We start from the raw sequence: 27,388 nt of genomic DNA, 5'->3' as shown, positions 1-27,388 counted from the left end.
TTTACTGCTTTCGACAACGGAAGCAACTTTCGTTTTAAGCGATAAGCTTTTGAATTAAAGATTAAGACACATAAAAAATACTTCAGTTAATTGTTAATGTTGTTTATAATGCATTATAAAATTCTACTCAGTCCATTCATTTAGTCGAGACTCTACAATTCCTTTCAGTTCTTGTTATTCTATTCAATTAAGATGAAAGGACTCATTAGGAATTGTAGAGCTTGAATATCTTAAATGGAGATTGTTTTCGACTCCATAACATAATCCATCCATGTTATATATAGTATGCGCTTACCAATATAATTTTCATTCACGTGTTAATTGGCAAATCGGCACTTTTATTGATTATTATTAGTTGGTACAATATATCAGCCCGTTTATGGCTTTATAGCACGACTTAGCTAATTTCAGTAAATATTATTATTTTCGCAGATAAGTCGCAAGTAGAGGCCATGGCTAAAGCGGTGCAAAACGATTCGTTATGCTTAACCAGATTATAGAATATCACGTTGATTGGCATATTTTTATATTTTTCAAAAGTTTTAGATTGTGTTATGTAACTTTAAAAGCTGCATATAAATTCAAGTCTTGCGTTGTCTAAAAACTAGTAAGCCTCAAGGCTAGTACCAAGGTCAGCAAAGCCGAAATGCCTAATGTGCTGAGGGCTGTCGCTCCATCATCTTCAGGTTTGGGGCTAGGTGTGGTGGTGCTCGTACTTTCATTCTCCAACTATTAAGCAGCAAACAGAATATAAATAATAACATCTTAGTCCTCTTGGTTAGTAAGACTTACGGCTATGAATAGGCGTTCCTTCAACTCTTCACAACGTTCCCGACGATCATTTACTGTCACAGCAGCACGACAAAGCACCGATGCCAGGCAGTTGTCATTGCAGCCCGTATTTAGTTGTGGATCCGCAGAGGTGACACGATAGCGCCAGTACTACAGAGAAATATAGTAAATGATAAAGCTACTGATATAGTATAAGCTCTAAAGCCTACCTTGCGCAATAGCTGGGGGTTGTCTGCCATATTCTCCAGCAACTTGTCCATGCCCGCAGGACTAGTATCTGTGGTGAACTCCTCCGCAAATTGGTACTCTTGGTACCAATTTGGCTCAGCATCCGGATTCAAATTGGCTTCAGTCAGATTGTAGATGAAGGTGTAATGATTGGTCACATCGTAAGTCTCAGCATTTACATCATAGACTCTATAGTTGGGGTTCTTATTGCTATAGGTGGTCAATGCACCACCGTTCCAGGCGACCGCTGTAGCATAGCCCTCATCGGAATAATGTACATTTAGCTCATCCTTGTGGGAGTGGCCGTTGAAAATGCCGCTGATAGTCTTGTGGAAGCGTGTTATGCAGCGATTGTACTCGCGAGCCCAAACAGACCAGCAAGTGCCATCGCCCGCTGGGATATGAGTCAAAATATGGACATGCTCGCCAGCACGCTCGGCAGCCAGAAGAACATCGTGGAACCACTCCAATTGTGGAATTTTATCTCTGCCACTATAGTACAACCAAAAGTTGTCGGTATAACAATCGTTGCTGTTCAGAGCAATTATACGAAAACCAGGACGTGGCGAAACGGTATAGTATCCACCTTTCAGTATAGTCTCTTTGGTATCCTCTGGTAGCCAGCGGGACCAGTCGTTGTACAGCTCCTCGTACAGCCACTTAGTGTTGATATTATCAGGAACGTCTTCGGGGCTGAAACTGTGAAAGAAGCACCATTAGCTGAGGGTACACTATATATACTATACATATGTAGAGTAGAATAGATTATATCTTCGACAGATTAAAGAGAGCAATACAAGAGATAAATTAGAGTGAGAAGCTCCTAGAGAAATTCGAAGAAAGATGAAGCTATTTTAAAAGGAAAGAATGAGATTTAAGAACGTTGCCCTGTCCTACGATCATTTATGAGAGCAAGAGAGAGAAAGAGAGAGAGAAGGAGTAGATAAGATAGCTTTTAAGTGAAGTAAAGTAGTTGCAAGGTCCTCTTTTATCCTGTCACTCGATCCTCTTAACTGTCATTTAAAGATTAAAGGACTGAGATAAGTGAAAAGCTCTTGTCCTTTTCCCATCCAATCTCACAGTAACAAAAACTTGATGGAATATGCCATGAATTGGAATACTTACAGATTAAGTGGATGCGGCTCATGGTTGCCAATGCACGGATAAATGCCCACACCATCAAAAGCTGACGCCAGTTGATCAGTCACTTTACTTAACACACCAACGTTCTTTTCCACGGACGTACTCCAGACCATATGATCGACAATATCGCCAGTCTGATAGACAAAGTCGCATTTCACATTGCTTGTCGCATGTTTCAGTGCAGACTCGAAGGCATGCCACGGCAAATCACAATCGCGATAGTCGCCCCAATAGCCAGCCGTGGCTCCAGTAGACTCGGCCGTGTCCTTGTGGCGCTGACAGCACATCGGCTCATCGCAGGACGCCAGGCTACCCGGCTCATACAGAGGATCGTGATGAATGTCGGTAAAATGGCAAATCTTGAGATCAGTCTCACTTTGGACAGGAGTGTCCGACTTGGAACCACTGATGGGCTCACCCTCGCTATTCACCGTTAGTGTCCAGTTGTAGTCGGGATTCTTGCCCGTATTGCAGAAGTTGTAATTCATGAAAAGCGAGCAGAAATTCTGCGAATCAATCTCTGAATGCCGCATGACGTACTCGACTGTGTTGATGTAAAAGTCGATCAGGCCGCCGCACACCTCCTCCGTTTGTAGTTCCAGGCGTCGACAAACATCCATGGCAAAGCCCTGCATCACCTCTGTACTATTTTTGCCATATAACTGGCCGTCCTCCTCCTCACGTATGGTGCGCGCAAAGACATTGACAACCGAACGGCATAGAGTGCAAGTCAAAAACTGATCCCTCGGTTCCAGATCAGGTAAATCTTTGGTGAATATATCCTTTTTACTATGCATCTTGGCCAGCGTCGTTGTGAGTTGCTGAAATCTCGCAGTTTCCACATTTGTCTTCAAATAATTATGGTATTCCTCTTCAAAGACTGTCGCCAGGGAATCTGCCAAATCGGACAAAGATTTATCGTCTTGTGTGTAATCAATACTATTGGGTACTTCGGGCAGCAAATGGGCGGACGCGGCGATCGCTCCAACAAGCAGGAGCAACCACTTCATGGTGATGAGCAAAGCAACTGAAGCTGTCGCACCCAAAAGTCCTACAATTTATAGCTCCCCATGTGGTAATCGCTTGTAATCTCCCATTGATTAGCGGATATTTGTGCACCCCTAATCGCAACGATTATTTTTATACTTCACAATAGAATGCCCGTTTTGATAACGTATGTATGTATAACTTCTTATCGTGAAAATCGCACTCCTCGAAGCATAGCACCCATTTATATTGCTAATATGCATATCTTTTCATGGCTTGCCCATGCCATTGCCCTCGACACAGACATTTTTTTATTTGTGAAACATTTGTCATTGTGTAATATACAAATATAACAGTTATTTGCCGATTTAAAAAATAAGCAACGGGCTCGTTTTAGGATTAGGCAAATAATGTTTAAATAAACACCAAATTCGAATTTCGACCAACACCAGTTGGCGCGCAAGCCAATGTAAGCGAAGTGTTACCAATCTGAAGGAACAATTGGAGCTGCCATCTTTGATTGACAAAAACAAATGGTTAGATGCGCAATAAATACAGTTAAATCTTGCTTATGACAATAAAATAGTTACTAAATACTCAAAAATGTTTTATTTAAAAGTTAAATAATTAATAAGAATACCTTTTTAAATACCTTTCCAGTTTCTACCGCATGCTATAAATAGTTGTCTAATATAGAGAAATTATTTAAATGATTGCAAATGCTATGGCGTCCCACCAGCTGGCAAATTGGCAGCACTACCAGCAGTGCTACCAGTGCGCATGAACGTTGAGACGTAATTGTGAATGGCAAAAAATTACAATCCTACTTGCAAGTTGATTGTTCTGAGAATAGAAGTACACAGAGCCCGTGACGCCATTTTTCGGTGCGAATTAAGGCAGAGAGCAGGTGGGGCAAACCACAAGCGTTGGAAGCCAGGTAGAAACAGTAACAGCAGCAGCCGCACCAACAACAGCGCGTGACCAAGCGTTTGAACGCCATTGCTATCTTTCAATAGTAAGAGTAGTGGTACCAATACCAATACTGCGAAGCAACCACTCATCATAAATCACGCACTCAATGAGCAGCCTCATCAACTTTCTTAATCCCAAACTCAAGCCCACAGTGGACTGTGATGCCGTCTGTGAGGATGGCTACACGGCTGCGAATCTGCTAGCCGATGATCCAGAGCAGCTGGAGCGCGGCTTCATGGCCTTCTCGGTCTGTAAGCCCCCCGTAGAGATTGTCTTTGACTTTCCCAAAGCCATCGATCTGAAGGTCATCAAGCTATGGCACACATCTGGTGCTCTGCGGTCTACAGCATTTGAGGTGCACGGTAAGTACGAGGGAATTTGGGAACGTGTGGCCTTTGTACGGGATCTCGGCAAGAGCATGGACTCTGTAACCTTCTGCTATCAGAGCGACTACAATTCGCGTAGCAGCGCTGCAGCAGCGCAGCAGCAGAGCGAAAAGGTGTTCTTCTTCAAGTCGGCCCACAAAATACTGTCGACAACAAACAGTGTTAAGATCGTGATCCGGGCAACAGAACGTTGTCCACCAGTGCTGCGCAAGGTGCAGATGTGGGGCTTACCTGCACGCACTCTGGACAAAGCCGACCGTGAGCTGATGAAGACCATTTGGAATGAGATTAGCGATCCATATGGCATGCTGAACAGAGATCGGGCGCAACCACAAAGCGGCCAACGTTCGCCACCACGTCACATACCCGAGTTGCGTGAGCAATCGACGCTGGAAATACCCGAAGAGTTTCTTGATTCCATAACGTGGGAGCTAATGGTGCGTCATTCATTTTACCTTGATTTTTATTTATTATTATTTTTGCACTCTCTTGCTTAGATCTTTCCCACAGTATTGCCATCGGGCAAGGTGGTCGATCAATCCACCATTGACAAGCATTCGGAGGAGGAGGCCAAATGGGGTCGCTTACCATCGGATCCATTTACAGGACTCGAATATACCTCACAGCGCAAAGCAATATTGCACCTCGCACTCAAAGCCCGCATTGAAAAGTTCCTTATGGAGAACGATGAGCATTTTAAATCGGTGCCACGTTCACTGGGCAGCTCCCGAATGCGTCGTCGTCATGCCTCCCAGTTTGCCAGCCACATGTGCCAGCCCGGACAGGGTGGCATCGCTGCAGGCACCTATTCCTCATTGAGCAATGCCTACAAACGCAAAACCAAATCAACAGTTACTGCCACGGCCACACTGTCCTCCGCTTTGTCTGCGCCCGCCTCGCCGCCGGCACCAAAGCGTGCCCGGAACAGTCACTCCGCCTATGCTGCCAGCGCCACGGTCACCGCCAGCAGCATCGATCAACAATCAGAAACATCGTCTACCTCGGCATCGGCAGCTGTCACACCGACCACAACGTCTTCCAGTGAGCAGGCCATACAGCAGGCGCTGCAGCGGATCACGCGCTTCACCCAACTGGAGGCGCCCGCGCCACCACCCTCTTGCATCAATTGTCGGAGCAGCCAGTTCGCTTATGAAATACGCACCTGCAAGCATTTGGTATGCCGGGAGTGCCTCGTCGTGCTCTCGACCACACAGCAGTGCGTCTGCAAGTTGAGCTTTCGTAGCGTGGACGTTGAGCGCTACCACAAGTTGCAGTAGTCGCCTAGCCTGGCAGATACCACATAGTCTCTTATTCTAGTGCTTCACATTTAGTTCTAGTTGATAAGGAAAAAAAAAAACATTTTTGTTGCCAATCGTCAAACTCTGGCGGAGCGATTTTGAGTAGAGTTGGGCAAATCATTAAATTTTTTGCAAATCTATAAATTGCTCATCAAAAAAGGAAACTATTTTTGTAGATTATCTATACTAATATTAAAAAGAGGAAAGATTTTATTGTTTGTTTGTAAACTATATACAAGTAGCACTTCTGTTTACCAGATATTTAAAAATGATTTTTAGTAAAGCAAAACAAGACTTGCCCAGCTCAATTTCCACTGACCTCCCCCCATCACCATTTACTTTGTGTCTTTCTACAATTTGCAATCATGTATGTTTTGATTATTCAGTTTGTAGGTTTATGAGCGTTATCCTAGACGTAAAGATTAGTTTTAAATCATATCATTGAGCAGAGTTTCATGCAAAGCCCAAAACAATGCAATACTAAACTTATGTATTTGTGTGTTGCGGCGGCGCATTCGCAATTAACAGTATCAGGTCAAAAACTAAGTCGGATTGGTCGGTGTATTATCTTGGACCAGCAAACCGAAAACGAATCATGCGATAAAACTTAGTCATAGAGAAAGCACGCATAGTTTTTGTAGCAACACTTTATACAATTCCCTCCTCCAAAGAAGGGTTATGAGTATCCAAGCGCAAAGTTTATATATTCATACGTACGATATAGAATTAATAAAGGTCAAGACAAATAATGAACGTGCTTTTGTGAATGGGCCGAGCGAGGGGATAGGGATCATTTAAAATATCAGAAATATGATTTTAAACGACGCAATGGCAACAATTTTGTATCTGGCAACGCCATCTGAATGGGTAAAATGACAAACTGTTGTTCACATTTATTTGTTCTGTACGTACTACGTAGAATGTACAGTAAATGATTATACATGAAGTATACGGTGAAATCGAATGGATAAAGAGCACGCCACACCTCAGCCAAAGCGTCGCTTTGGGCTGAGCATGCCCAAGCGTGGGGCCATGTCCACACCAGGCTTGCGGATTGAGGACAAAACGCGCTGTAATGAAGGTACGCCACTTAACAAGCCCAGCAAAGCGATCAGATGCAATTACGATCACGAGGATGCAGAAGACACGCCACGCGCCTTGCCAGTAACGTTGAAAGCAAGTACCACCTCCAGCAGCCACCGACTTGGCTTGTCCCGTCCTCGAAAGGAACTGAGAAAAAAGCGACTGGAGTTCTTAGAACAAAATTCCGAGCTGGTAGAAAATGAGGCTCCGAAAAAGAAACGCAAAACCGAGCCACTTGCGTTGCCAAAGGCTCTAGCTGACGCAGATGCGGCTACGCTCACATTATACCAATCAAGACAGCGCAAAATCTTAGAACTCGAGAACGACATCAAAGTCTGGCGTAGAGGTTTTAACGCAACCATTTCCGACTTGCAAGCGCTTAAAGAGCCCCGACCTACCAAGCAGGACGTACTTGGCCAGCTGGGCATACCACTAGAAATGCTGCAGCATCTGGACGAAGACTGTTAATTTAACTATAACTATATATTGTACATAAACAATAGTAATGTACTGTTAAATGTATTATAACAAAAATACAAATGAATTTATTTTAACAATTTCAACTAATATTTATGCGGGCGCGAGGGCCTTTCGGGATCGAAGAGCTTCGGGTCATGCAAAAACTCCAAGTCCTTGTGATAGCCGGGCATAAGCAGGCAACGCTGAGCCCTCTTTATGGCCTGTTCTACATCCTCCTGCTTCTGCTTGCATAATCCGGTAATGTGACGGCCGTAAATGCGGCCCGTATAGGGTGATTGAAATTGTGACAATAGCTTCACGTTCTTGTAGTAGGGCGTAATGTCGTGCTTGCAGAGTATGCACTGTTCTGGATCCTTCTCAAAAGGATTAGGCATGTCAATTGGCTCATCGGGATTCAGCTGAGCCCCTTCTTTCACGTTGGTGGCGGCATAGGAGCGGTTAAGAGCACGGAGGCCGGCCAAGTTGGTAATAGTGACTGATAGAAATAGTTAAATTAGGTACATTTTTATTGACGGGCAACATAACTTACAACTCTGTCCAAGCGATTTTGTTAATTTTAACATGTTTTTATTTTTCAGCGGCCGTCTTATGTGAGTTAGTTATGGATTGCGTGCCGCAGCAACTACCTTTTGTCTGTGTGACATGCGCAGATATCGTCTATCGATAGAATAACAGCTGTTAGGCGTTGCACGTGTGGGCTTTAGTTTGTTTATTTTTGTTGCTCGCACATACTAAGTAAATCATGAAACCAAAACCAAATGCACAGAGAAGTGCAGGTAGCTCTGCAAAAAACAATTTTAAATCACAAAAACAAAAGCCCAACTTCAAGCGCAAGCATGGCGACAATAAACAAAAAAAGGCGGTAAGTTCCCTTATACACATAGCCACTGCAATCTGTGCTGAAACAAAAAATATGTACATATGTATATTTAGGATAAGCCCAACAAGCCTGAAATACGGAAAATGATACGCCAACAAAAAGCTGCCGCCGCACAGGCTGAACGTGAGCGTGTGAAAGCGGAGAAGGAGGCGCGCATCAAGCAGTACAAAAAGCAGCGCCTGGAGAAAACCAAAATCATCAGCAAACGCACCCAACGTGGCCAGCCGCTGATGAAGGATCGGATGCAGTTGCTGCTGAAGCAAATCGAGGAGATGAAGCGGCGCTGATTACCACGGGTAGGTAGTACATATGTACATACATGACGCTTTTCATTCATGCCTCAAATTAGATTTAATGCAACCTGTAATAAATTTTCATGCCTGGCGCTTCCGCTCGTGCGCAACCCTTTTCGCGCATATTGTATGTTTTGATTACCTTTTTGTGCCACTTATGCAAATTTTTGCGCACTTTAAATTGGTTTTTTGCAAACCTTTGTAGCACCCCATCGACGCGTGAATTTCCTTGATTCCTGCCTAGACGCCTCTCAAATGTTATGCTGCCAGATAATTCCCGCTGGTATTGAAAGATACGCCAACAAACAAAGCAATTTGTTGCCAACCACGTTCTTTTTTCTTTGACAAGTTAGCTATGTTTGGGGTCTGAGCGTTTGCTGCTATTTTGCATCATAATAAAAATAAAGTTTTATGCGTATTCCGCTCACAACTTCCGTTTCCGTGCGATAGATTTTTAACTCTTTTATTCTTGTTGTCGACAAAATTGCAATTTTAACATGAATATAGAATTAGATATAGCTTCTTTAAGCTGAGTTGTATTTATACTATTTTTTAAGCGAGCATGTTTTAAAATATTAAAAATACGTAAATAATCTCATTCCAGCATATATATCAAGCGCAAATTGAAGCATTGCTAAGAAATATAAACGATGCAATAAGAAAGTTCTGTATAGAAATTCTATTACTTTTTTATATCACTTGGATTATTTCAACGAGTACTTGTTAGTTGTAAATTGCATTATATTTTGAATTGATGATAGATAAGCGAACAATATGGCCAACATTTATATTCGGAAAGGTCTAAACTAAATTGTTTTAACAAAATTATATAAAAATTTAATATAAGAAACAGTCTAACTTAAAATAAATTTGTACCAAGACTAGCTTCTTTGTTGTATTCTTCATATATGTGTATTAGCTAGCTGGTTCCAAACTATTCACATCTTCTGTTATCAGCAGTATATGGATCCAGAGCCATTTCCCATCCTGTGAAGCACTATTTTGTAGTTCACTGCTAAATCGCAATATCAAATAAATATCATCAAAGTGCCACTCAAAGCTATTGACAATAATCGCTGTTGTTTCGGCAGAGCGTCCTTAAGCCATCCCCCACCCTCCAGAGTATTCAATATTCCGGCACAATAACAATCAGCATGTGGTCTCATATCCGCAGCAGCGTACAATGTAAACAACAAGGAGAAACAGCAACTAACTTTCACTTTGGAGGATATTGCAAAACTATTGCGTTAACCCTTTACGAACCCCACCCGACTTGGCAAACCCGTTGACATAAAATCGCACTAAATCAAAAATTATACTTTATACAAATAAAACGACGACGTCGTCCTCCTCGCCAACGTCGTTCAGAACGCGGAAGTCGCAACACCCTGTGGCCATAAATCTCATATAGTTAAATATTGAATTACGCAGGATGTAGGACACACAACCCTTCTACATACACACACACACAGACACACTCCGAACACTACGCCACATGCGAACATTTCATTTTTTCAATTTCAATTTTGTGGGTCAAAAGGATGCTCATACGAGTACATATGTCCCTGTCCCTCGCTTCTCATGATTCTCTGCCGCCTTTGACATTTTTTTCGGCGCTCGTTTTGCTCGCCCGTTTATTTAATAATAAAAATTTGAAGTTATGAGTGTTTTCTATTCCAGTAGGGGTTGCACGCTTCTTGCCCATTTATGTGTCGATAATGAATAGTTATGGTTATTTAACGCGCCAGGGCCAAACGCATGCACTGAATGCATTAAGGGGCTGTCGATTCTATTTTATGTGTTGTTTTGGGCTGCTTGTAATGCAATTTATGCATGTTTATTTTTGTATTTAGAGTAGCTCACACAATGTAGGCCAACAATGGGTTAATGGACAAAGACTGACAGCGCTGGCTCTTATCGCTGGGCATTTCCTAGCAAGCAGCAATACAAGTATATACACAAAATTGGGTACTTTTTTCTATTAATTCATGTTAATTGATAAGAACTCGAAGTCGAGCTTAAGCTACACTGTGCAACGTGCCTGCCAATATTCCTGAGCTAGACAGTTGAAATGTTGGAAAAAGTGCGTTAGAAATGCGCTCAAAGTTAAGATGGGAATACGATTTATAAGCAACTTAAATTTATTATTTTATTTTTGCCAATCATATTTATAAGACACCTTTTTTTTGTTGAATACATATTTTTACCAAAAGGCAAGACAGGTCTTTGCCATTACCGAGCCACCAAAACAAATTTTAATTCGAAAATCCCGTTCAGATTGAACTTGTTCCCTTTAGAAATTGTAATCTTCAACGATATAGGATGTTAAATAAAAGCGTTTAAAAAATTTTGGAATCATCGACGTATTGTTTCCGAGCTTCCATTTCTCCCTATTATATTTTTGTGGATTCGTAAAAAATTGTGACCACAGATCGATATATACTTAATTTTTGGGCAATCAGTGTGCAATATTTGGCATAATTTTGCATTTTATAGTTTTGTTCCACACGTCATAATTGTCTCAATGAATACTTTAACAACTTAAATCAAAACTAATCTCAAGTAATGCACACACACATACGCACATCTTATATAAATTGTATATTTTAAATGTTTGCTCACAGGTCCGTGAACGCTTTTGATTATAATTGGCCGTGAATCGGGGCATAGTTGGCCGATTGACAAATAAAATTCCCCTATCGAGTCGGAGGCGTTTATTAGTCATTAGTAATAGTCGATGGCCAAGGAAGCTAGCACTCCTAGTTTGTAATTAGTTTTTTTTATTATAATATATGTATAGCAACTAATGTAAATAAATAAATCGATTTTTCCTAATTAAGCTAATTAACCATATTTCGACAGCTTGTGTTTGTCGTAAATAAATAAAATAAATATAAATAAAATTTATATATTATATAATTTCTGGTAACAGTTATTTGAATGTGTTGTGGTTGCGAGTAATTAAAGCCGTCAATTCCTCGTTGAAAATTGAAACCAATACTTTATTAAAAGTTATCTCTTTAGCCTTTCAGCATGATGAAGACATTCATCAGGGAGTCTGTTTTTATTATTATTTAATAATAGTATTGATATTTTCTAAAATAAAATTTAATTTTCTTGGGAAAAGGTCTACTCTGGTTGCTTAAACAAAGGTTCCATTATCTGTCCCCTATAATTTTTACACTGAATTAAATTAGTCTCTCTAATGCCAACTTCCCTTTTCCAAACGTTACTTATTATTCAAAATATCTATATACTTGTAACATTTAGTAATATTAGTTGATCAATTTAAATACACCAAATTCGGTTTTTACACGGTATTTTTAACAGGGTTTAGATTTAAAACGGTTTGAAAATTAAAAATTTTATATATGGTTACACGACTTTATTCCATTTAGAACGATTAATTTTGCATATGATCAATGTTTCTTACACCGTTTTTTTACACGACTTTTTTAGGAACCAAACTACCGTGTAAAAACAGAATTGAAGTATTTCAAAATAAGAAAGAAACTCCAACCAATTTAATTTGGGAATCTTTTCTGTTCAGAAAAAATCAAACCAAGTTTTTTAATACAAAAAATATTGATATTTTATTAAATACAAAACAAAATTGCAAGACAAATTGCAGAAGAGTCAATATCTTTCAATTTTGTAGCACAGTGTTATTGCTGACTTATTTATTATGTTTTCTGAATTCATCCGAGCTTCAGTTTTAAAAAAGACGCTGAACGCATAGGTGTCAATTATTATAAAAATGAAATACTTTAGGGTTCATTTTTTGTTGCTTGTTGTGTTACTCTGCTGTTTCTTGAGTGTTTCGGCAGCTCCTAAGGGCAGATCGAAGCCCAAGCCTAGACCAAAACCCAAAATTACCATTCGAATAACTGTACATACTAGTAAGTTGTTGCCCAATAAATCTGTTTATATACTAGTAAATATATAAATTTCTCTTTATATTTGCAGGTAAACGCAAAGGATAGATTCCATAATAACGGCCTACAAATACTTATAAATTAAGATCTAATATTAAGTGTTTTCTATAGAATATAAGACTGCAGTAAGAGAACTCGCCACTTAACTTTTTAAATCTTGTTTATGCTAATTAAATTCCTGCAATTACAAACAAAACAAACAACACAAAAATGCTTTGCTGTTTTTACTTTCGTTGGCGGAAGGCAGAAAAGGAAATATATACGAGCCCCAAACTCGTATTTGGCTAAAAATTAACACCCTAGGCGGAACTTGTGACGAAGCATAAAATGTACTTCAACACCGAAACGAACAGCAACAAATGCCTGGCAAAGGACCAACTTTTGGGGCACAACAATTTATGGCCAAGGGCTGCAACATGGGCATCGGCAATGGGTGCTCTTATCTTGCTGAAATATTAACGGTTTAAGCTTAATTACAAATGGCGACGTCGCCGGCGAACAGAAATTAAGTGACGATCCCGGCTAGGATGCGTTTGTAGCCCATTTGGTGGCACTGTCAGCCATTAGCCATTAGGGTAATTATTTACAACAATTTCAAATTTTACACATGAGCACACAAAATTACAATAAAATCGCTACAACAACAACCAAATAAAATGCATCCAGTTTTTAGGAAAGAGGCCGTTGGATTGGACTAGACCGGAATAAGTTTTCAAGGGTTCTCGGCTCATAAATAACCAAAATGCGGGCTGTAAATCACAAAAGCCAACGGCTGGCTGAATGTAAATTTTCCAAAATTTTTTCGCAATTTGCAATACTTGACAACGACAACAACAACAAGAACAATAACTGCAAGAAGAACACGTGACCAAACACCAGGCGTGGCAAATGAAACCCCTTTTCAAGCCAAAGAGTTACGCATAAATTTCAATTAAAATTGAAAAGCCATGAAAAATAAAAGCCCCAACCACGCAACCAACTCACAATCAGATGATGATGGTGGCGATGGTGCTGTTGGCCATGAAAGTGGAGGCTGGTTGGCAGGTGCAGGCATGCATGAAAGTGGGCAACAGACCATGCGGGGGCAGCTGCCACACATTTCAGTTTTTTAATTAAAATTCAATTCAGTTCTTCTTCGCATAGAAAACATATTGCCAATGATTGCCAAAAATTAGTCAAAGTTTATGGAAAGTTGCAGACATACCCCTTTTTTGCGTTTTTGTTTTTGAAGTTGCTGGACAAGCTGTTATGGTCAGTTGAGTGAGGCTGTGGTCGCAGCGAGGGTTAATTAAAAATTCATTTGGTGTTTGGGCGTGAAAGTACCCTTGAGTTATAACAGTGTGATAGTTTCATGAGCGAACTCAACTATTTGTTAATTGAAATAATGTACAAGAAGTGCCATGTAATTTTTCTCAAATATAGAAGTGAAATACAGAGCGATTTGGCTATCAAATTAAGTTAATAATTAACGATGAAATTAAAGAAGCATAAGTTTATCAAAAAATAATAATAACAATATCACTTTTTACAACAAAAACTTTTGTACAAAGTCAAAAATATCATCAGACTCAGGAAATTATTTTTAAAAATGATAAATGAATAATAAATTGATAAAATAAAATAAATTTGCAGATCTTATAATTATTTCATAAATATAATCTTAGTATAAATATAATTTATAATTAAATATAATTTTCTTTTTCAAAAAGGCTTGAAGGTCAGCCAAGCACATTATTTCCACAGTCTGCAAGAATCGTTATGTTACTTCAATCAATAGCAGTAAGAATTTAACACAAAGAAACAGATTTCTACTTTAAAAACGTGTGCATATTTTATGGAGCTCCCTTTGAAGTATTAGTTAATTGACTTTCTAGCCGAAGATTTCAGAAATTTAAAATTCAATTAATCCCAGATAGTAATGTAAAAGCTCTTAGTATTTTATAATTGTTGATATTTTTAAGAAAAACGATTACAAAAACTACAACACTTTATAAAAATATTGTCCAGCATTTTTAAAATCATATAAAATGAAACAATTATCTGGAACCAATTCCAATTAAAAACAAAAAGAGCAATAATATTGCTACTCTATTAAAAAAAATCTATTTAAGTAAAAGAAAACTAAAAGCACTGTGCAACGAAATAAAGTAATTTATGTAAATGAGCGGGTTGATCCTCGAGGAAATCATTTGCGTGGAAACAACATGTTAACACTTTGGAGCAACAGCCACAGCAGCTCTGGAGAAACTCATTACAACTATGCGTTTATGCGACACAAATCCGCCAAAGAAGGCACTCGCAAGCCGAACCGATAACCATCTCTAATCAGCAATGAGTGAAGAGGCAGTGGGTAGTGAGTTGCGCCACCAGTTGGCCAGAGAAATGTCAAAACTATAAGCTGACACTAAAACCATTGAGGCACTTCAACACCAAACAACGAACAATGCACGGAAACAGCACCAGCTCCACCCCACCCCTCCCCTCCCCCACGACAACTGCCTTTAATACCAAGACAACCAACAGCACACGAGGGTTGATTTTTCAATTGCTGTTTAACTTTTACACGATTCGGGAGCGACTAACAAGCGACGCGTGCTGCTGTCCTTTTTCACACGCACTCGCTGGTCAAAAGGTACAGTCTCTCTGAGACTACGGCAGCGAGTTAGCGATGCCGTCGGCAACTGTACCGTCGATTTTTCTGTCATCATTACATAACCTCACAGAAACATGACATAATTCACTTCCTGTGGCGTGCGTGTCATCCCTCATTTTCATGCTCTCCTGCGAGTGTGTAGTTTAAAGTCGCATAACTCAAAAATTAAAGTGACCATGCGACAATTTTCAATTTGAACATTGTCCATAAATCAAATTGTGTTTTACGCCTAGCCGCAGGGCACTGTCGCAGGACACTGCTGAGGGTTCAAAGTGGCGTCTGTCCTTGCCTCCTGACCCGCTCCTCATTCACTATTTTTTTTTTTTGTTTTCTTGATGAGTTTATTGAAAAATTGTGCGGCATTTTTTTGGGTGTTTTTTGTTGTTGTTTGTCAACACATGTGCGACAGTTATGAGCGGGCGCATCATTTTACCCAATTTAATCAAACTGCTTTGGTCGGACAAGTGGCAAATAGGAAATGGCACATGATGCTGCGATGGGTTTTGAGGCAGGAATGAAAAACGCCATCGACAACAACAACAACCCATAATCGCATCAGATTTCGTCCAGCAGATTTTCGATTGTGGATTTTCGGCATGTGTCAAAATTGTACACAACAGAGGAAACTAATCGGAACGATAGGACGCGTGAATGCCCTAAAAACATTACAAAACTATCACGAAAATCGTACAATAAATGTAATTTTATAGGAAAAATAGCAAAACTCGTATTTTACTCTCTAAAAAAAGGCAGAAAATTAACATAAATGCTAGACTTGGTTGCGATCAAAATATGTAGTTATTACTAGTTGCCTTCCAAAATAAACAGGACAGTCTATAAATATTCATTGCTGGTGACGTCACATATTATTGGGTTACATCTTGAATCGACATTGACGATTTGTTTCGTGACAATCACATTACACACGCAGTGTGTTTGTTGGAGAAGTTGTCAAGAGCTCAACATTCCAAATGCCCCATTAAGTAGACAAAAAAGCATCAAAACTTCTTTAACATAATTGGAAGCACCCAGATGAACAAAAACCGAAAACAAAATTGTTTAAAAAAGTCAAAATTGAACACAATGTTTATTTGTTTATACGATTCGAATGTAAATATTCAACAAGAATTTGTTCCACCTCGTCAAATGGTTAATGCTCTATTATCTAATCGGAAAACTACTTCTGGCCATGAATGGAAAGCGCTACAAAGATGTTGAAGAAACTGGTACCACCATTCTGAAGAATATGCAGGCCTACTAGCCAATTACTGAAAGTCTCGGAAGGTCATTATATTTGAATAAAATTCAAAAAGTCAGAAAACTCCTTGCATTATACTTTATTTTCCAAAGGCAGAAAAAAACTAGCGAATATCTTTTCTTGCTATATAGTATAATAAACAATAGATTATAGCGAGGTATTACTAAAGCCGATAAATATAACAATTGTTTGTTATATTGTAACAAAAAACAACGCTTTTCTTTTTAGACATATTTCTACCAATCGTTTCCAAGACAATTACATAAAATAATAAAGCTATACCTACCTATTTATTGTTGCATTCCTTAAGCAGGCTAGCCTATAGACCTGTTCTATCATATACAGATAAAGTTTGAGGTCTGCAGCGAAATGCCTCGTCCTTTTCTGTGTGTGTTACATAGCCAACGGAAATCTAGGCATGTCCTTTCGCTTTTTGGTTGGAGGGTATAAAAATGACACACATGTGTCGAGCACTCGCAAATACTGATATGATTAGCAAGGACTAACGAGCCTGGGCTTTGAAATTCAATTTTTAAATTGGCTCTCTTAGGAGGTCCTTCTGTAACACGACTATATGCAGGGTCTGGCCATAAATCTAAACAAAGTCTTAACATGTCAGCGCCACTTATTCCAACTTTATTCAAATGTTAGTCCTGGGAGGGTGTAGGGTATGGGGGTGGGGAGGGGGTGGGGGGTCTAACAAATATCAACATGTGAAGCAACAGGAAGTGGCAGTTGGGGCGTACGCTTTTGTACTTCGCTTCTTTTTTTGACTTTCTTCTATTCAATGCAACAAATTCCTTTGGCAAATCCAACACAAAGCTCGTGACTTTGATTTATAACAGCGGGGCGTGGTATTTTTAATTTACAAACCAACTGAACGACGTCCTGGGAGGGGGTGGGGGGTCGTGTTGGTCGCTGTTCGCTGCCTAAACCCTTGCCTTGACGCTGGCAATATCGGGCCGCTTGTCTGCATAATTATCTGCGTCTTAAGCGTGGGCGTTGTACTTGTCGTCGTTGCCTTAAACCACTGCCAACCCTTTTGGGGGCAAGAGATTTATGGCCAATGGACAATCTATGTCTTACTTAGGACACGTAAGTTGGCATATTTCTTACTTCAACTCTTGGCCACTTCTTACCACTTTCACTTCGCTTAATGAGTTTCCCTTGTAATTGGCTTCCTTGGGCTGACCATGCAGATTTATTTGATGGTAAATATCTCATTTGTTTGTGCGGCAGTCTGATTAATTTCCCTTCAGGGGTTTCCCGCCTGCTTAGCCACTGGTCAGCATGCATGTGAAATAATTTGCTATCATCAGTATGAAGGGGGGGGAGTTCAAAAATATTCAAATAAGCTGTCAGAGTCTACTTTTTAAATGTGCAGATGGTTCTGTTCAGGACAGAATGGCCAATTCCACAATAGAGTTTCAAGCAGCGGTGCGAAGATGAATATGGGTTTGTGGAACTACAAGTATGTGGTGTATTTTTAGTTTGAAACCCGAGTATTCTGCATACTTTGAGAAAACTTTCTTCCCTTCCCTTCTTTAATCGTCTTGTTTTAGTTAAAAGTTAGTCGTATTTAATAGTATAACAGAGTTAGATTAACATTTATAAAAGGCAATGCAAGGCGACAAAGGACTTTTTGGCATAATTTTAAGTGGCTAGGAATGCTAACTTGCTTTATACAGAATTCATCTGTATCCAGGGGCTGGCAGAAAACACCATTAGATTAGTGCTTCTAAGCTCTTCGAAACAAGGTCATAAAAGAGCTATATTTTATGATCAGCGCGATTAATTAGCAGTCTTTGGGCCATAAAAATTAAGCACTGGCTTGCACCCCTTGATTCGAATTCGTTGAGTAAAGTTTTTATCGCTTTAAGTCCATACTTAACCACAAATATAAGCAATTTAGTAAATGGATTAATTATGGCTTCTCAAATATTTTCTAAAATATATGGAAATTTACACAATTCTGTTTATATTGATGAGCAATATGCTATCGATTGTAAATGATGTCTAAATATATAAAACTACATGCGTGAGAAGATTCACCTTGTCCCTCAAATATATGGTTTGCACATATTTAGATTTACAGGAACCAAAAACTCTCGACCCTGCAGCAAGAAAATATGTATTACTATATTTATTTGACTCAAAGAGTTCACAGCATTCCTAAATTGAAAGAGTAGCTTCTTAAGATTGAAAATGTTTTCCAATAGCTGAAAACATCTCGTTCAGACGTAGCTTTTATTAACGCTAAACCGACAATTAAAATAATTTGTATTTATTATTGTACATATCATAATTTTAAAAATATTTAGTTAGTTAGTTGGTTGTGTGTTTAACTAAACAGATTCAATATAGAATACCTTAAACAATTTCCATATAAAACAGTGTGATTAATAGCTGCACTTTCTTCAATATTTGCATCCTTCCTTTCACTTCCTGCTCAAGGCGCCAGCTCTTGCCTCAATTGTCATTCAAAGTCACGCTTCAGTCGACTTGGCCATAACTCTCAGCAGAAGCGTCAAGTGCTCTGAAAAGTAATTTTCAGCGAAATTCTATGACTTCGTAACTAATTAGTGAAAACCATAAAAACAATGAGCTCGACAGGCAACCGCAGAATTGTTTCGACTGCCAACCCTCAGGACCTCAGACCCTCAACCCGCACCCCGCACCGCGTTGCATGCCACTAATGAAGTTTGACGGGAATGTCGCGTCAACAAGTGAAAGTCAGCCAGAAATCAGACATTAGCCTTCGTCATCGTCATCGTGAGTGCCGCTGGCGGGAAAACAGTGAGGAAGAAGAAAAACTCAAGAGAAACCTCGGCAATGGGGTGAAAATGCAGAGCTGTCGTTAAGAGGTCATAAAATGCATAAAAATTAAAAACGTGTTAAAATGTTAAAACAAAAACCAACAAGCAGAAAAATATAAAAAGTTATGTTAACTATTAAGTTGAAGATTTTAATGAGCTCTTAATGAACCGAAACAAAAAACGCACAGAGACCTCAATAATTGCGTCTCATTTGTATTTCTCTGTTTCCACACACAGCAGCAGCTCTTAAAATTGAAATCGTAAATTAAAAACAAATTTTTAATATTAAAAAAAAAGCACGTAATACCAACCATTTGGCATATGCTGCATGTGACTTTTGTTGCTGGCCATAAATTATGTAAATTTTGTTCGAAATGGAAAAAAAGAATACACTGGATCCGGTCAAAAGCGAAATGTACACTAATAAGGGTAAAAGGGGCCTGGTGGGCGTGTCGAAGTCTGCTCTGCATTTCATAAACATTGTAGAAGTGAAAAAAATATGCCTTTTATTACGTATTTGTAATTTGTAATTTTGTGTTTTTTCTTTCAGCATTTTGGGTGGAAATGCGTTGAAATATGAGTAAAAAATTGCCACAAAAGCTGCCAGGAGGCCTGTAAATGGATTTATTATTAGATTTTTTGTTCTCCCTCTTTATTTTAGGCATTGAGGGTTGCTGTCGCACGGCGGCCGTGGGAATGAGCATTAAGCACTAAGCCTATAAATCTATGCGTCTTTTTACAGTTCCCGAAGTGAAAAATTCTGGCTAGACAAAGTTCCTTTACTTCCTCAAACACACAAGCACACATATCTACTCGCTCAGTAACTACTAAGCGACATACATATAAATAAAGCAGGCAGACATATGCAAAGGCGTGACAAGGATTCAGGTGAAATTTATTGTAGCGCCAACAAGGACCAAAAAAGTGAAAGAAAAGTAGCAAGAGTAGAAGTAATGGGTGTGCTAAAGAACTAGAAAAAGCCAGTGGCGCCGGCAACTTATTTTGCCAGCCGCGGCTTTTAATTTTTAATGCCGCCGCATGAAATTTATTGCCGTGCTACAAATTTGAGTTAATCTCAGTCAGACTTGGGGCGCATCAACAGGCACGCACTACTGCAGACACACAGCAAAGTCCTCAAGTGGTTGCTGGTATCAGTAAGAAAGTGCACTCAAAAAAAAAAGAATGTTTCAACAAAATAAAAAACGAATCTTCCAAAAGAGAGTGCCTTCATCAAATAAACTAAAGGCGACCTACCTTTATTTGATGAACTCTTTTGAATTCCGTTTCAAACATAATAATTATATCTTCAGACACTTCCATTTTTCGTATTAGCAATACATTTATGAAATCTGATGTTTACTAATAAAAAACCTAAACTTGTCTCCTTAATGTTCTTGTACAGAACATACTACATTTAAGAAAAATATTTGAAATTGTCGTTTAATCTTAAAATATGACAATTAATTGTTGGCCTTTGGTAAAAATTGTCTTTAGGGCTGTAATTTATGAAGGACTTAATAGACATATAACATATTTGATTAACATAATTATTTTGATGAAAACAAAATCATGCATTTTTGTATTAAACTTTTAGTGGGTTTTATATTAAATGGGTTAATTTTAACCTTTAATTCTTATTGGTAGTATGTTGAATGCACGAAAGTAAGTAAGTAAATGTAACATCAATTTTTTACAGCCAAAAACTACATTTTTAGGGAATAAAATGATAATCCAAATAAAGTAAAAAATAATTTATATCTAGAGAGCTGCTTCTTAAAAATGTTGGTCCATTTTCAAAGGAACTTTAAAAATTATAAATCAAACCAGGTTTGCATAAGCATTTTGACATGTGATTCAACAAGATTTAAGAAATTTATTGATAGTTAATAAAATGTATAGCCCTTCAGTTTTAATAACTTTCCAATGACCTATTATATCTGAGTCAACAAAAGTTTAAAAGACGTCTAAGGATATCTCGTTTTCTAGGAGACCACACATTTTAAATAACATTTGCGGCCGAGTTTTGAGAGATCCAGTCCGAAAAAGTAAAGCCAACAATAATATGTTTCATTTTGGCTTTGAAGCATGAAATAAATGATTTTTGCAGGATAAATGATTCTTTAATCAGCCTTTCACCGAAAAATAACTTATTTGATGAAGGGTACTCAAATATTGGCGTTTGTTCAACAAGCCAGTGAACCGAATCACCAATTGTATGCAATCCATCCTCAGACCATGACTGAGTCTCCACTATGGCCTATTTTTTGACACACGGAAATATTTGTATACCTCAGATACTGCGAGATAATTAGACAATTCCTTTTTTTTTGAAGAGTTGTATTTAAAGGACCTTTCATTTGGCCTGAGAACGCTAAATCACTAGGGTCTTGCAAAGATGCTCCTTTTCATAAACCTTTTCAGTGTCTTCCGTTGATAAGGAAGGTATGTACTTCACTTTGTATGTCTTTAAATTTGAAACTATAAGCTCGCTTCTCCTGGTTTTATTATTTCAGCTCAAAACAACGGACATCGTTAATTGTGAGTACGATTCCTCAAAATAATTGTGTCAGCGTGTGTATTATGTATATTATTTACTTATAAATGTTTTACAATAATACACTAATAAAATTATAAATTTAAAATTATTATTATTAAATTATTATATTAAAATTATAAAAATAAAATATAAATATATAGATTTTGAGAAAAATGTATAACATTCAATGTCATTAATGTTATTTATTAATAGTAGAATACATTAATCTTGTAGTCCAATTAGAAAATTGACTTTTCTAACTGCATTTTTGCAAATATCTAAACTTATAAAATAGCTCCATTTTTACATTTCTACACTTCCTTTCAAAACCTAATAAAGTATTCAATTGCAAAAAATTGAAAATGTATGACGGGCGAATTTGCTTTATAAAGCGCCATTTCAAATATTAAATACATATAAAGAATATTGTCTCTTCAATGCTAAGTAAAAATGCTTCGAATTCGTTGGAAAAAAGCAAAAACTTATCGCTGCTCATAATCTCCATAATCTCCATAGAAACTGTACCTGCTCAGACAATGCTATATATGTACGAGTATGTATGGTATTCCTTTAAAGTCCCCATTGCGAGTTACGCGCCGAAATTCAATTCGTAGCTGAAGCTGTCAAACAAATGCCTTTGGTGGCCCTCGGCCTTCCACTTACGTTGCCGCTTTTAATCACACGCTTTTTTGGTAGTACAAGCTGGGGTTGGGGGGAAGGTCAGGGGTGTGATAAGTGCTTTTCAATGCAAGCCATTGTTCCGCATATGTGTGTGCGAGTGTGTGTGTGTGTGTAGAGCTCCTTTTGCCATTGTCTGCCTAGACATTCCGGCGAGACATCTCACCATGCGGCCATCAATCAATTGACAAGCTAACGAGCCATCTACGGGCTGGGGTCAAAATGTGAACGTGTGTGGTAGCCGCTGCATTTTTCGACTCCAACAACAATAACAAACAAACACATCACGTAATTTCGTTTAGGTTACTCGGAGGTTTCCTCTCCTGCCACTGACAGCTGCAGTTCCTTGCAGGATCATGAGCGATGGACTTTAAATTGAAGTGGAAGCCAAATGTGTTGATAGTGGAATATCGAAATTGGCATTTTGGAAACTTAAATTAACCCATTACCGTGAGATTTATAAGGCACTTTAAAATAAAATGAAGCGTTTCTTTTATCAGCACAATAAATAAATTTCTTATTAAAGGTATTACTACCTTTTATAAATACTAGACTTTAAAAATGTGTGTTTTTCTCTTTGAGGTACATATTCTGTTGCTAAATTGTAGTCATTTGCTAATTCTTCTTAAGTGTTTGGATTTTTAAAATAATATTCATTTCATTTATTCAGTTTATGATTGAACGTACAGTTTCTAATATGTAACAAAAGTACCTTAAAACTATACTAGCATTTAAAAATAAGAATATGAAGCAATGCTAATATTATGCGAATAAAAATCATTTTAAAAATGTTGTTTTTGGTAACTTGCAGTGAAAAGGTGACATTTGGCCACACCAGGCCAGGCTGGAGCTCACTAAAACATAACTGCTTGGAAAATGGATCTAAAAAGATACATTTTGTTATCCAAACTGAGGCGTGAAATTGAAAATTTACCAATTGCCTAAAGACTATTTAACGTAAATTTTGCGACATCCATTTGCATATGCCTGAATCGTATGCCTTTCATTTTCCAATTGATATAATAAATATCAATGAACGTATTACTATGTAAATAAATGTCCCCTGAAAACAGTAACTGCACTTGATACATACTCGTATATCATTTGTGGACATTAATGGGTTAAATTCGGGGAAGTGAAAGGCTTACCATGGCAGCTATAAATATTTATTAATGAAATTAACTGAGCAACGCATAAAATTAAAATATCAACACGAGAAAGCCTGGCAAGCCGTTTAAATAATTAAAATTCATGCTGAATAGTCGATGGCAGGGGATGCTGGCTCTGCTGCGGATGGTTGTGTGTGGGGGTCGGGGGGTGTCAGACAAAATGACGCAATTGCCAAAGCTTTGCCAGACCTACAATGATCAAAAAACTTTATAGCTGTACGCGGTGGCACTTGGAAGTGTTCTCAAATTAAGATGATAACGCAGTTTTGACTTTTGGTAACTTTTTGGCAGAGCCTAAGCCGCGAACAGAGCCCATAATGAATGGGCCCGGCAGCATGGCAGTCGACTGACTGTAATATATATACCTTACAATATATAAGGGTTAAGGCACATTTGCATATGTCGACGGCAACACACGACGCAACGACTCGACGCTGGCAACATAATTTCAAAAATTATTACCTTAATTATGGCCATAAGCGATGGCGTTGTGGCTAACCAAAATGGTTGCCACATGTGGGGGCCATGTGCATGTGCATTTAATGTGTACATACATACATATGTGTGTGTGTCTGTTTTTGGTTTAAGTGGTTTTCCAGGTTTGCTATCTATTGGTTTTTCAAGTTCAAAGTGCCTTGAAAACTGTTATGTTTTTAATGAGCTTTCAAAAATTGTTGTTCCGTACAAATTCAATTTAACTTTTGCCGACGCGTCGTCTCCAGCTCGAAATGAATTCATTTGCAATTCATGTATTCAGGTTTGCAATTGTCTCGCTGCTGTTTAGTTTTAGGGAAAGTCGGTGCCCAGGGGATTGGCTGGAATGGGGCTCTGACGTTTCATATGCAGCATTCAATTAAATTGGCATAAATTATGCGGCTGTTCAGATCATGAACGCTAAGCGGCGCCTGAGAATTGAGAATTGTGTGGTTCTATAAATCAAGCGTTTCTGACAGTCGCTGCTGCCACTTCAAATGCAAATCAAATGTAAGCGGAGCAGAACAGAACATGAAGTTGGAAACTTGGCAACGCATCCACCCACCAACCCAACCCAACCAACCAACCAACGATTCAACCAACCACCTATTCCCATCGCCATTTGAGCTTTGACTTTTTAATGTGTGCCGCGTCCAGCGTCCTTCTGCCCGACCCCATCGCTTGGCCTTAGCCTGTTAACACTTCGGCAAATGCCAAAAACACACGGCCAGATCTAAAATTTCAAAGCAATAAAATTTGTGCCGATAACGCGAGCGGACGTCGCTTCCACCTCTCCCTTCCCCTCATGCTTCCGTACTTTAAATTGAAGCGTGTCCAGCACAGCATATTTTTTTCCTATATTCCCATTCTAATTTCCCTCCTTTTTTGTTGTTCTTGTTGTTGTTGCTGTGCATGTTTGGGCCATTAGTTTACAACACGTTTCCTTCTTCATTCGCTTTCACGCCGTGTTTTTCTAATGAGGTGCTAATGCGGCCATGGTCTGCATTTTTATGCGATTTATTGGCTTTGTAATTTTTTGTATACCGTAGATTATTGCGTGCTTTTAGGCGTCGGAAAATCCAAAACATTTTTCTTCTGTACTTTATGTATGTATGCATGTATGTATGTATATGTACTTGCAGCTTATTGTAAAACAAATAAAAATCAAAGAGGTTGTATACTATATGAACTAGACAGCTGCATGGCTTCACTCATAAGGTACGTTGAAAAGAATGGAATCGAATTGAATTGAGATAAGTGGAACATTGAAAATTAAATGAATTTGTATGAATGTGAGTGCGTCTTGTGTCTCATAGCATACGACATTCATTTCAATGAAGTTAGAATGAGTTAGAATAAATGAAACGTAAAACGGAATAAACAATTGACATACCGGAGAACATTCGTTTTATTCGAGTTACTCTAGTTACTCTGCTATAAATATTGTAAAATCTGCTCACTTTGGTCAGATAAAGCCCGAAATTGGGGAATATAAAGCCTTTAGATATGCCATAACCAGTGATATATGGACAGAAAATTATTTAAAAGCGTCGTATTTGTCCTTTACAATTAATTACTTGTATATAAAGGAGGGAGTTCCTCTGTTGCACAAAACAAACTGCACAATATTTTGCATTTCAGCCAGTAGCGTGGCTTCGGAACGCACACTTTCAAATGATAGAAATTTAATAACAGAAAAATGTTGTCTATTAGCCTGCAATCCTGACTAAATTAGCCAGATAATGTTTTGCAATTCTAATATAAAATAAATATGTTGTTATGTTAGCAATAAGTAAAATAAATACAAATGAAAATATAAATATCAACCATTTTATTGAGTACAGTTATTCTTTCTTCTTTACCGGTTTGTCATTCGAATCATTCGAGAACTACGTCTAAGTTTTTCGTATTCTCACTCCATTCAATTCGTTTTTCTACGTTTCGACTGAGTGCGACTGAGTTGTACGTGTGTATACTCATTCATTCATATCAGTTTGCCTTGGCATTCTAATTTGAGCATTGTGCATTCGAATGTGATTTTTTTTTTTGCTATTCATGCAGCTGTCTAATATGAACATATACGAGTAGTTGTTCATAGAAATTTTTATATTATTGAAAGGAATTATAGAAGACCTTGGCGGTTGTACATTTACATAAGTTCAGTTATTAACAAATGCAAAATATATGAATAGGTTCATTAAAAATGAGATCGTACAACTAAGCAATAAATTCACAGTTGTAAATACTTATAATAAACAATTACTCGTACATAAAAATGTAAGTTAGAAGGATTTAAATCTTTTTGCCAATGTTTTAAAAATTAAGTCCTAATCAATATATCTCTCTAGCTCTTATTCTTTATCTAGGAGAGCTAGCTTCCTAGCCATTGAACACAACTAGAACAGTAAGTAAGTATATGTATGTATATAATATATATAGTGCAGTTTTTCATTTTTAACCATAATGCATATTTATATTTGGAATTAAAAAGATAAGTTTGGAATAAAGATTATTTTTAGTTCAGAGACACAGAAATGTGAACTAAGAAACAAGAATCTGTATATATTTATGAAAGGAATAAAGTCGCCAGTTAGGACCAGTATATATAATTAATTATACAAGTACAAGTCTTTGATTAACAAGTTTTTTTAATTTTCTTCCTAATTTATATTTAATAGTTTTTAAGAGGTATAACATCGCGAATTAAATTTAATAGTAATTATAGTTATAGTAATAGTAGTTCATACAATTTTTTAGTTTAAGAAATGCTCATCAAATTTAAAATACATCAATACATATATATTATTTCTAAAATACTTACCAAGTGCCTTTATAATAACGTTACAGGTATAGTAATTTGCTTTGCATTTCAAACTATTTTTTTCTCTATTATATTTTTATTAATTGCGTTAAGTTTCTTTTTTGAAATACAGGTACTACATTCTATTCATAAATTTTTGTTCAATGGCTGCTAAAGATTACCATAAGCGCCACTCTTTGTAGTCAAATTTGTTATTTGTTATTATAATGCGATGTTATTATATTTCATTCAATACTGCTTTATTCAAAAGGCAACTAGAAATATATATTTTTGTTTGTGGAATAGTAAACAGTCGGAGGGCAACATCTGCCTAAATGCTGTGCATAATTTGGAAATCATAAATCAATAATATGAGTTTTTAATGGAAGCCTTAAGGAGACAATGGACGGCGCTTTATCAATGATAAATGTGACCATATTTGCGAACATAATGCCAAAATACATCAAAGGCTATTGAAAATTTATACCTTTTATTTACGCACGATTAAATAATTTCTCGCAAAGATT

The 27,388-nt window shown here is 37.9% G+C and overlaps 5 protein-coding genes across 8 annotated transcripts; 3 read left to right on the top strand and 2 right to left on the bottom strand.

Moving 5' to 3' along the window:
• Window positions 1–317: 317 nt before the first annotated feature.
• Window positions 318–3,242, bottom strand: LOC115620876 (sphingomyelin phosphodiesterase). Its single transcript, XM_030514353.1, has 4 exons — window positions 2,146–3,242; window positions 1,002–1,719; window positions 793–942; window positions 318–729 (listed from the first exon to the last, which is right to left on the bottom strand). The coding sequence occupies exons 1-4, from the start codon at window positions 3,171–3,173 to the stop codon at window positions 598–600; spliced, it is 2,028 nt and encodes a 675-aa protein (XP_030370213.1). The 5' UTR covers window positions 3,174–3,242; the 3' UTR covers window positions 318–597.
• Window positions 3,243–3,989: 747 nt separating this feature from the next.
• On the top strand, window positions 3,990–6,555 carry LOC115620708 (RING finger protein 37). Its single transcript, XM_030514083.1, has 2 exons — window positions 3,990–4,945; window positions 5,006–6,555. Exons 1-2 carry the CDS (start codon window positions 4,229–4,231, stop codon window positions 5,783–5,785), a joined length of 1,497 nt encoding a protein of 498 aa, XP_030369943.1. The 5' UTR covers window positions 3,990–4,228; the 3' UTR covers window positions 5,786–6,555.
• A 193-nt stretch (window positions 6,556–6,748) lies between these two features.
• LOC115621233 lies at window positions 6,749–7,446 on the top strand. Its single transcript, XM_030514823.1, has one exon. It carries the CDS (start codon window positions 6,770–6,772, stop codon window positions 7,355–7,357), a length of 588 nt encoding a protein of 195 aa, XP_030370683.1. The 5' UTR covers window positions 6,749–6,769; the 3' UTR covers window positions 7,358–7,446.
• LOC115621234 (28S ribosomal protein S18c, mitochondrial) lies at window positions 7,374–8,035 on the bottom strand. Its single transcript, XM_030514824.1, has 2 exons — window positions 7,899–8,035; window positions 7,374–7,844 (listed from the first exon to the last, which is right to left on the bottom strand). Exons 1-2 carry the CDS (start codon window positions 7,930–7,932, stop codon window positions 7,453–7,455), a joined length of 426 nt encoding a protein of 141 aa, XP_030370684.1. The 5' UTR covers window positions 7,933–8,035; the 3' UTR covers window positions 7,374–7,452.
• Window positions 8,036–8,071: 36 nt separating this feature from the next.
• LOC115621560 (thyroid transcription factor 1-associated protein 26) lies at window positions 8,072–12,677 on the top strand. Of its 4 annotated transcripts, none has more exons than XM_030515233.1 (3): window positions 8,072–8,231; window positions 8,303–8,545; window positions 12,509–12,677. In XM_030515233.1, exons 1-2 carry the CDS (start codon window positions 8,112–8,114, stop codon window positions 8,534–8,536), a joined length of 354 nt encoding a protein of 117 aa, XP_030371093.1. In that variant the 5' UTR covers window positions 8,072–8,111; the 3' UTR covers window positions 8,537–8,545; window positions 12,509–12,677. The 4 variants fall into 4 exon arrangements, with proteins under 4 accessions (XP_030371093.1, XP_030371095.1, XP_030371094.1 ...); XM_030515235.1 differs by lacking the exon at window positions 12,509–12,677 and adding an exon at window positions 11,167–11,296; XM_030515234.1 differs by lacking the exon at window positions 12,509–12,677 and adding an exon at window positions 9,147–9,314.
• Window positions 12,678–27,388: the final 14,711 nt, after the last annotated feature.

The sequence above is a fragment of the Scaptodrosophila lebanonensis genome, unplaced genomic scaffold (genome assembly GCF_003285725.1).
Source record: "Scaptodrosophila lebanonensis strain 11010-0011.00,11010-0021.00 unplaced genomic scaffold, SlebRS2 tig00000024-arrow-pilon, whole genome shotgun sequence".
NCBI lineage: Eukaryota > Metazoa > Arthropoda > Insecta > Diptera > Drosophilidae > Scaptodrosophila > Scaptodrosophila lebanonensis.
Note: the sequence above shows the minus strand (reverse complement) of the source record. Positions and strands in the feature narration are given on the sequence as shown.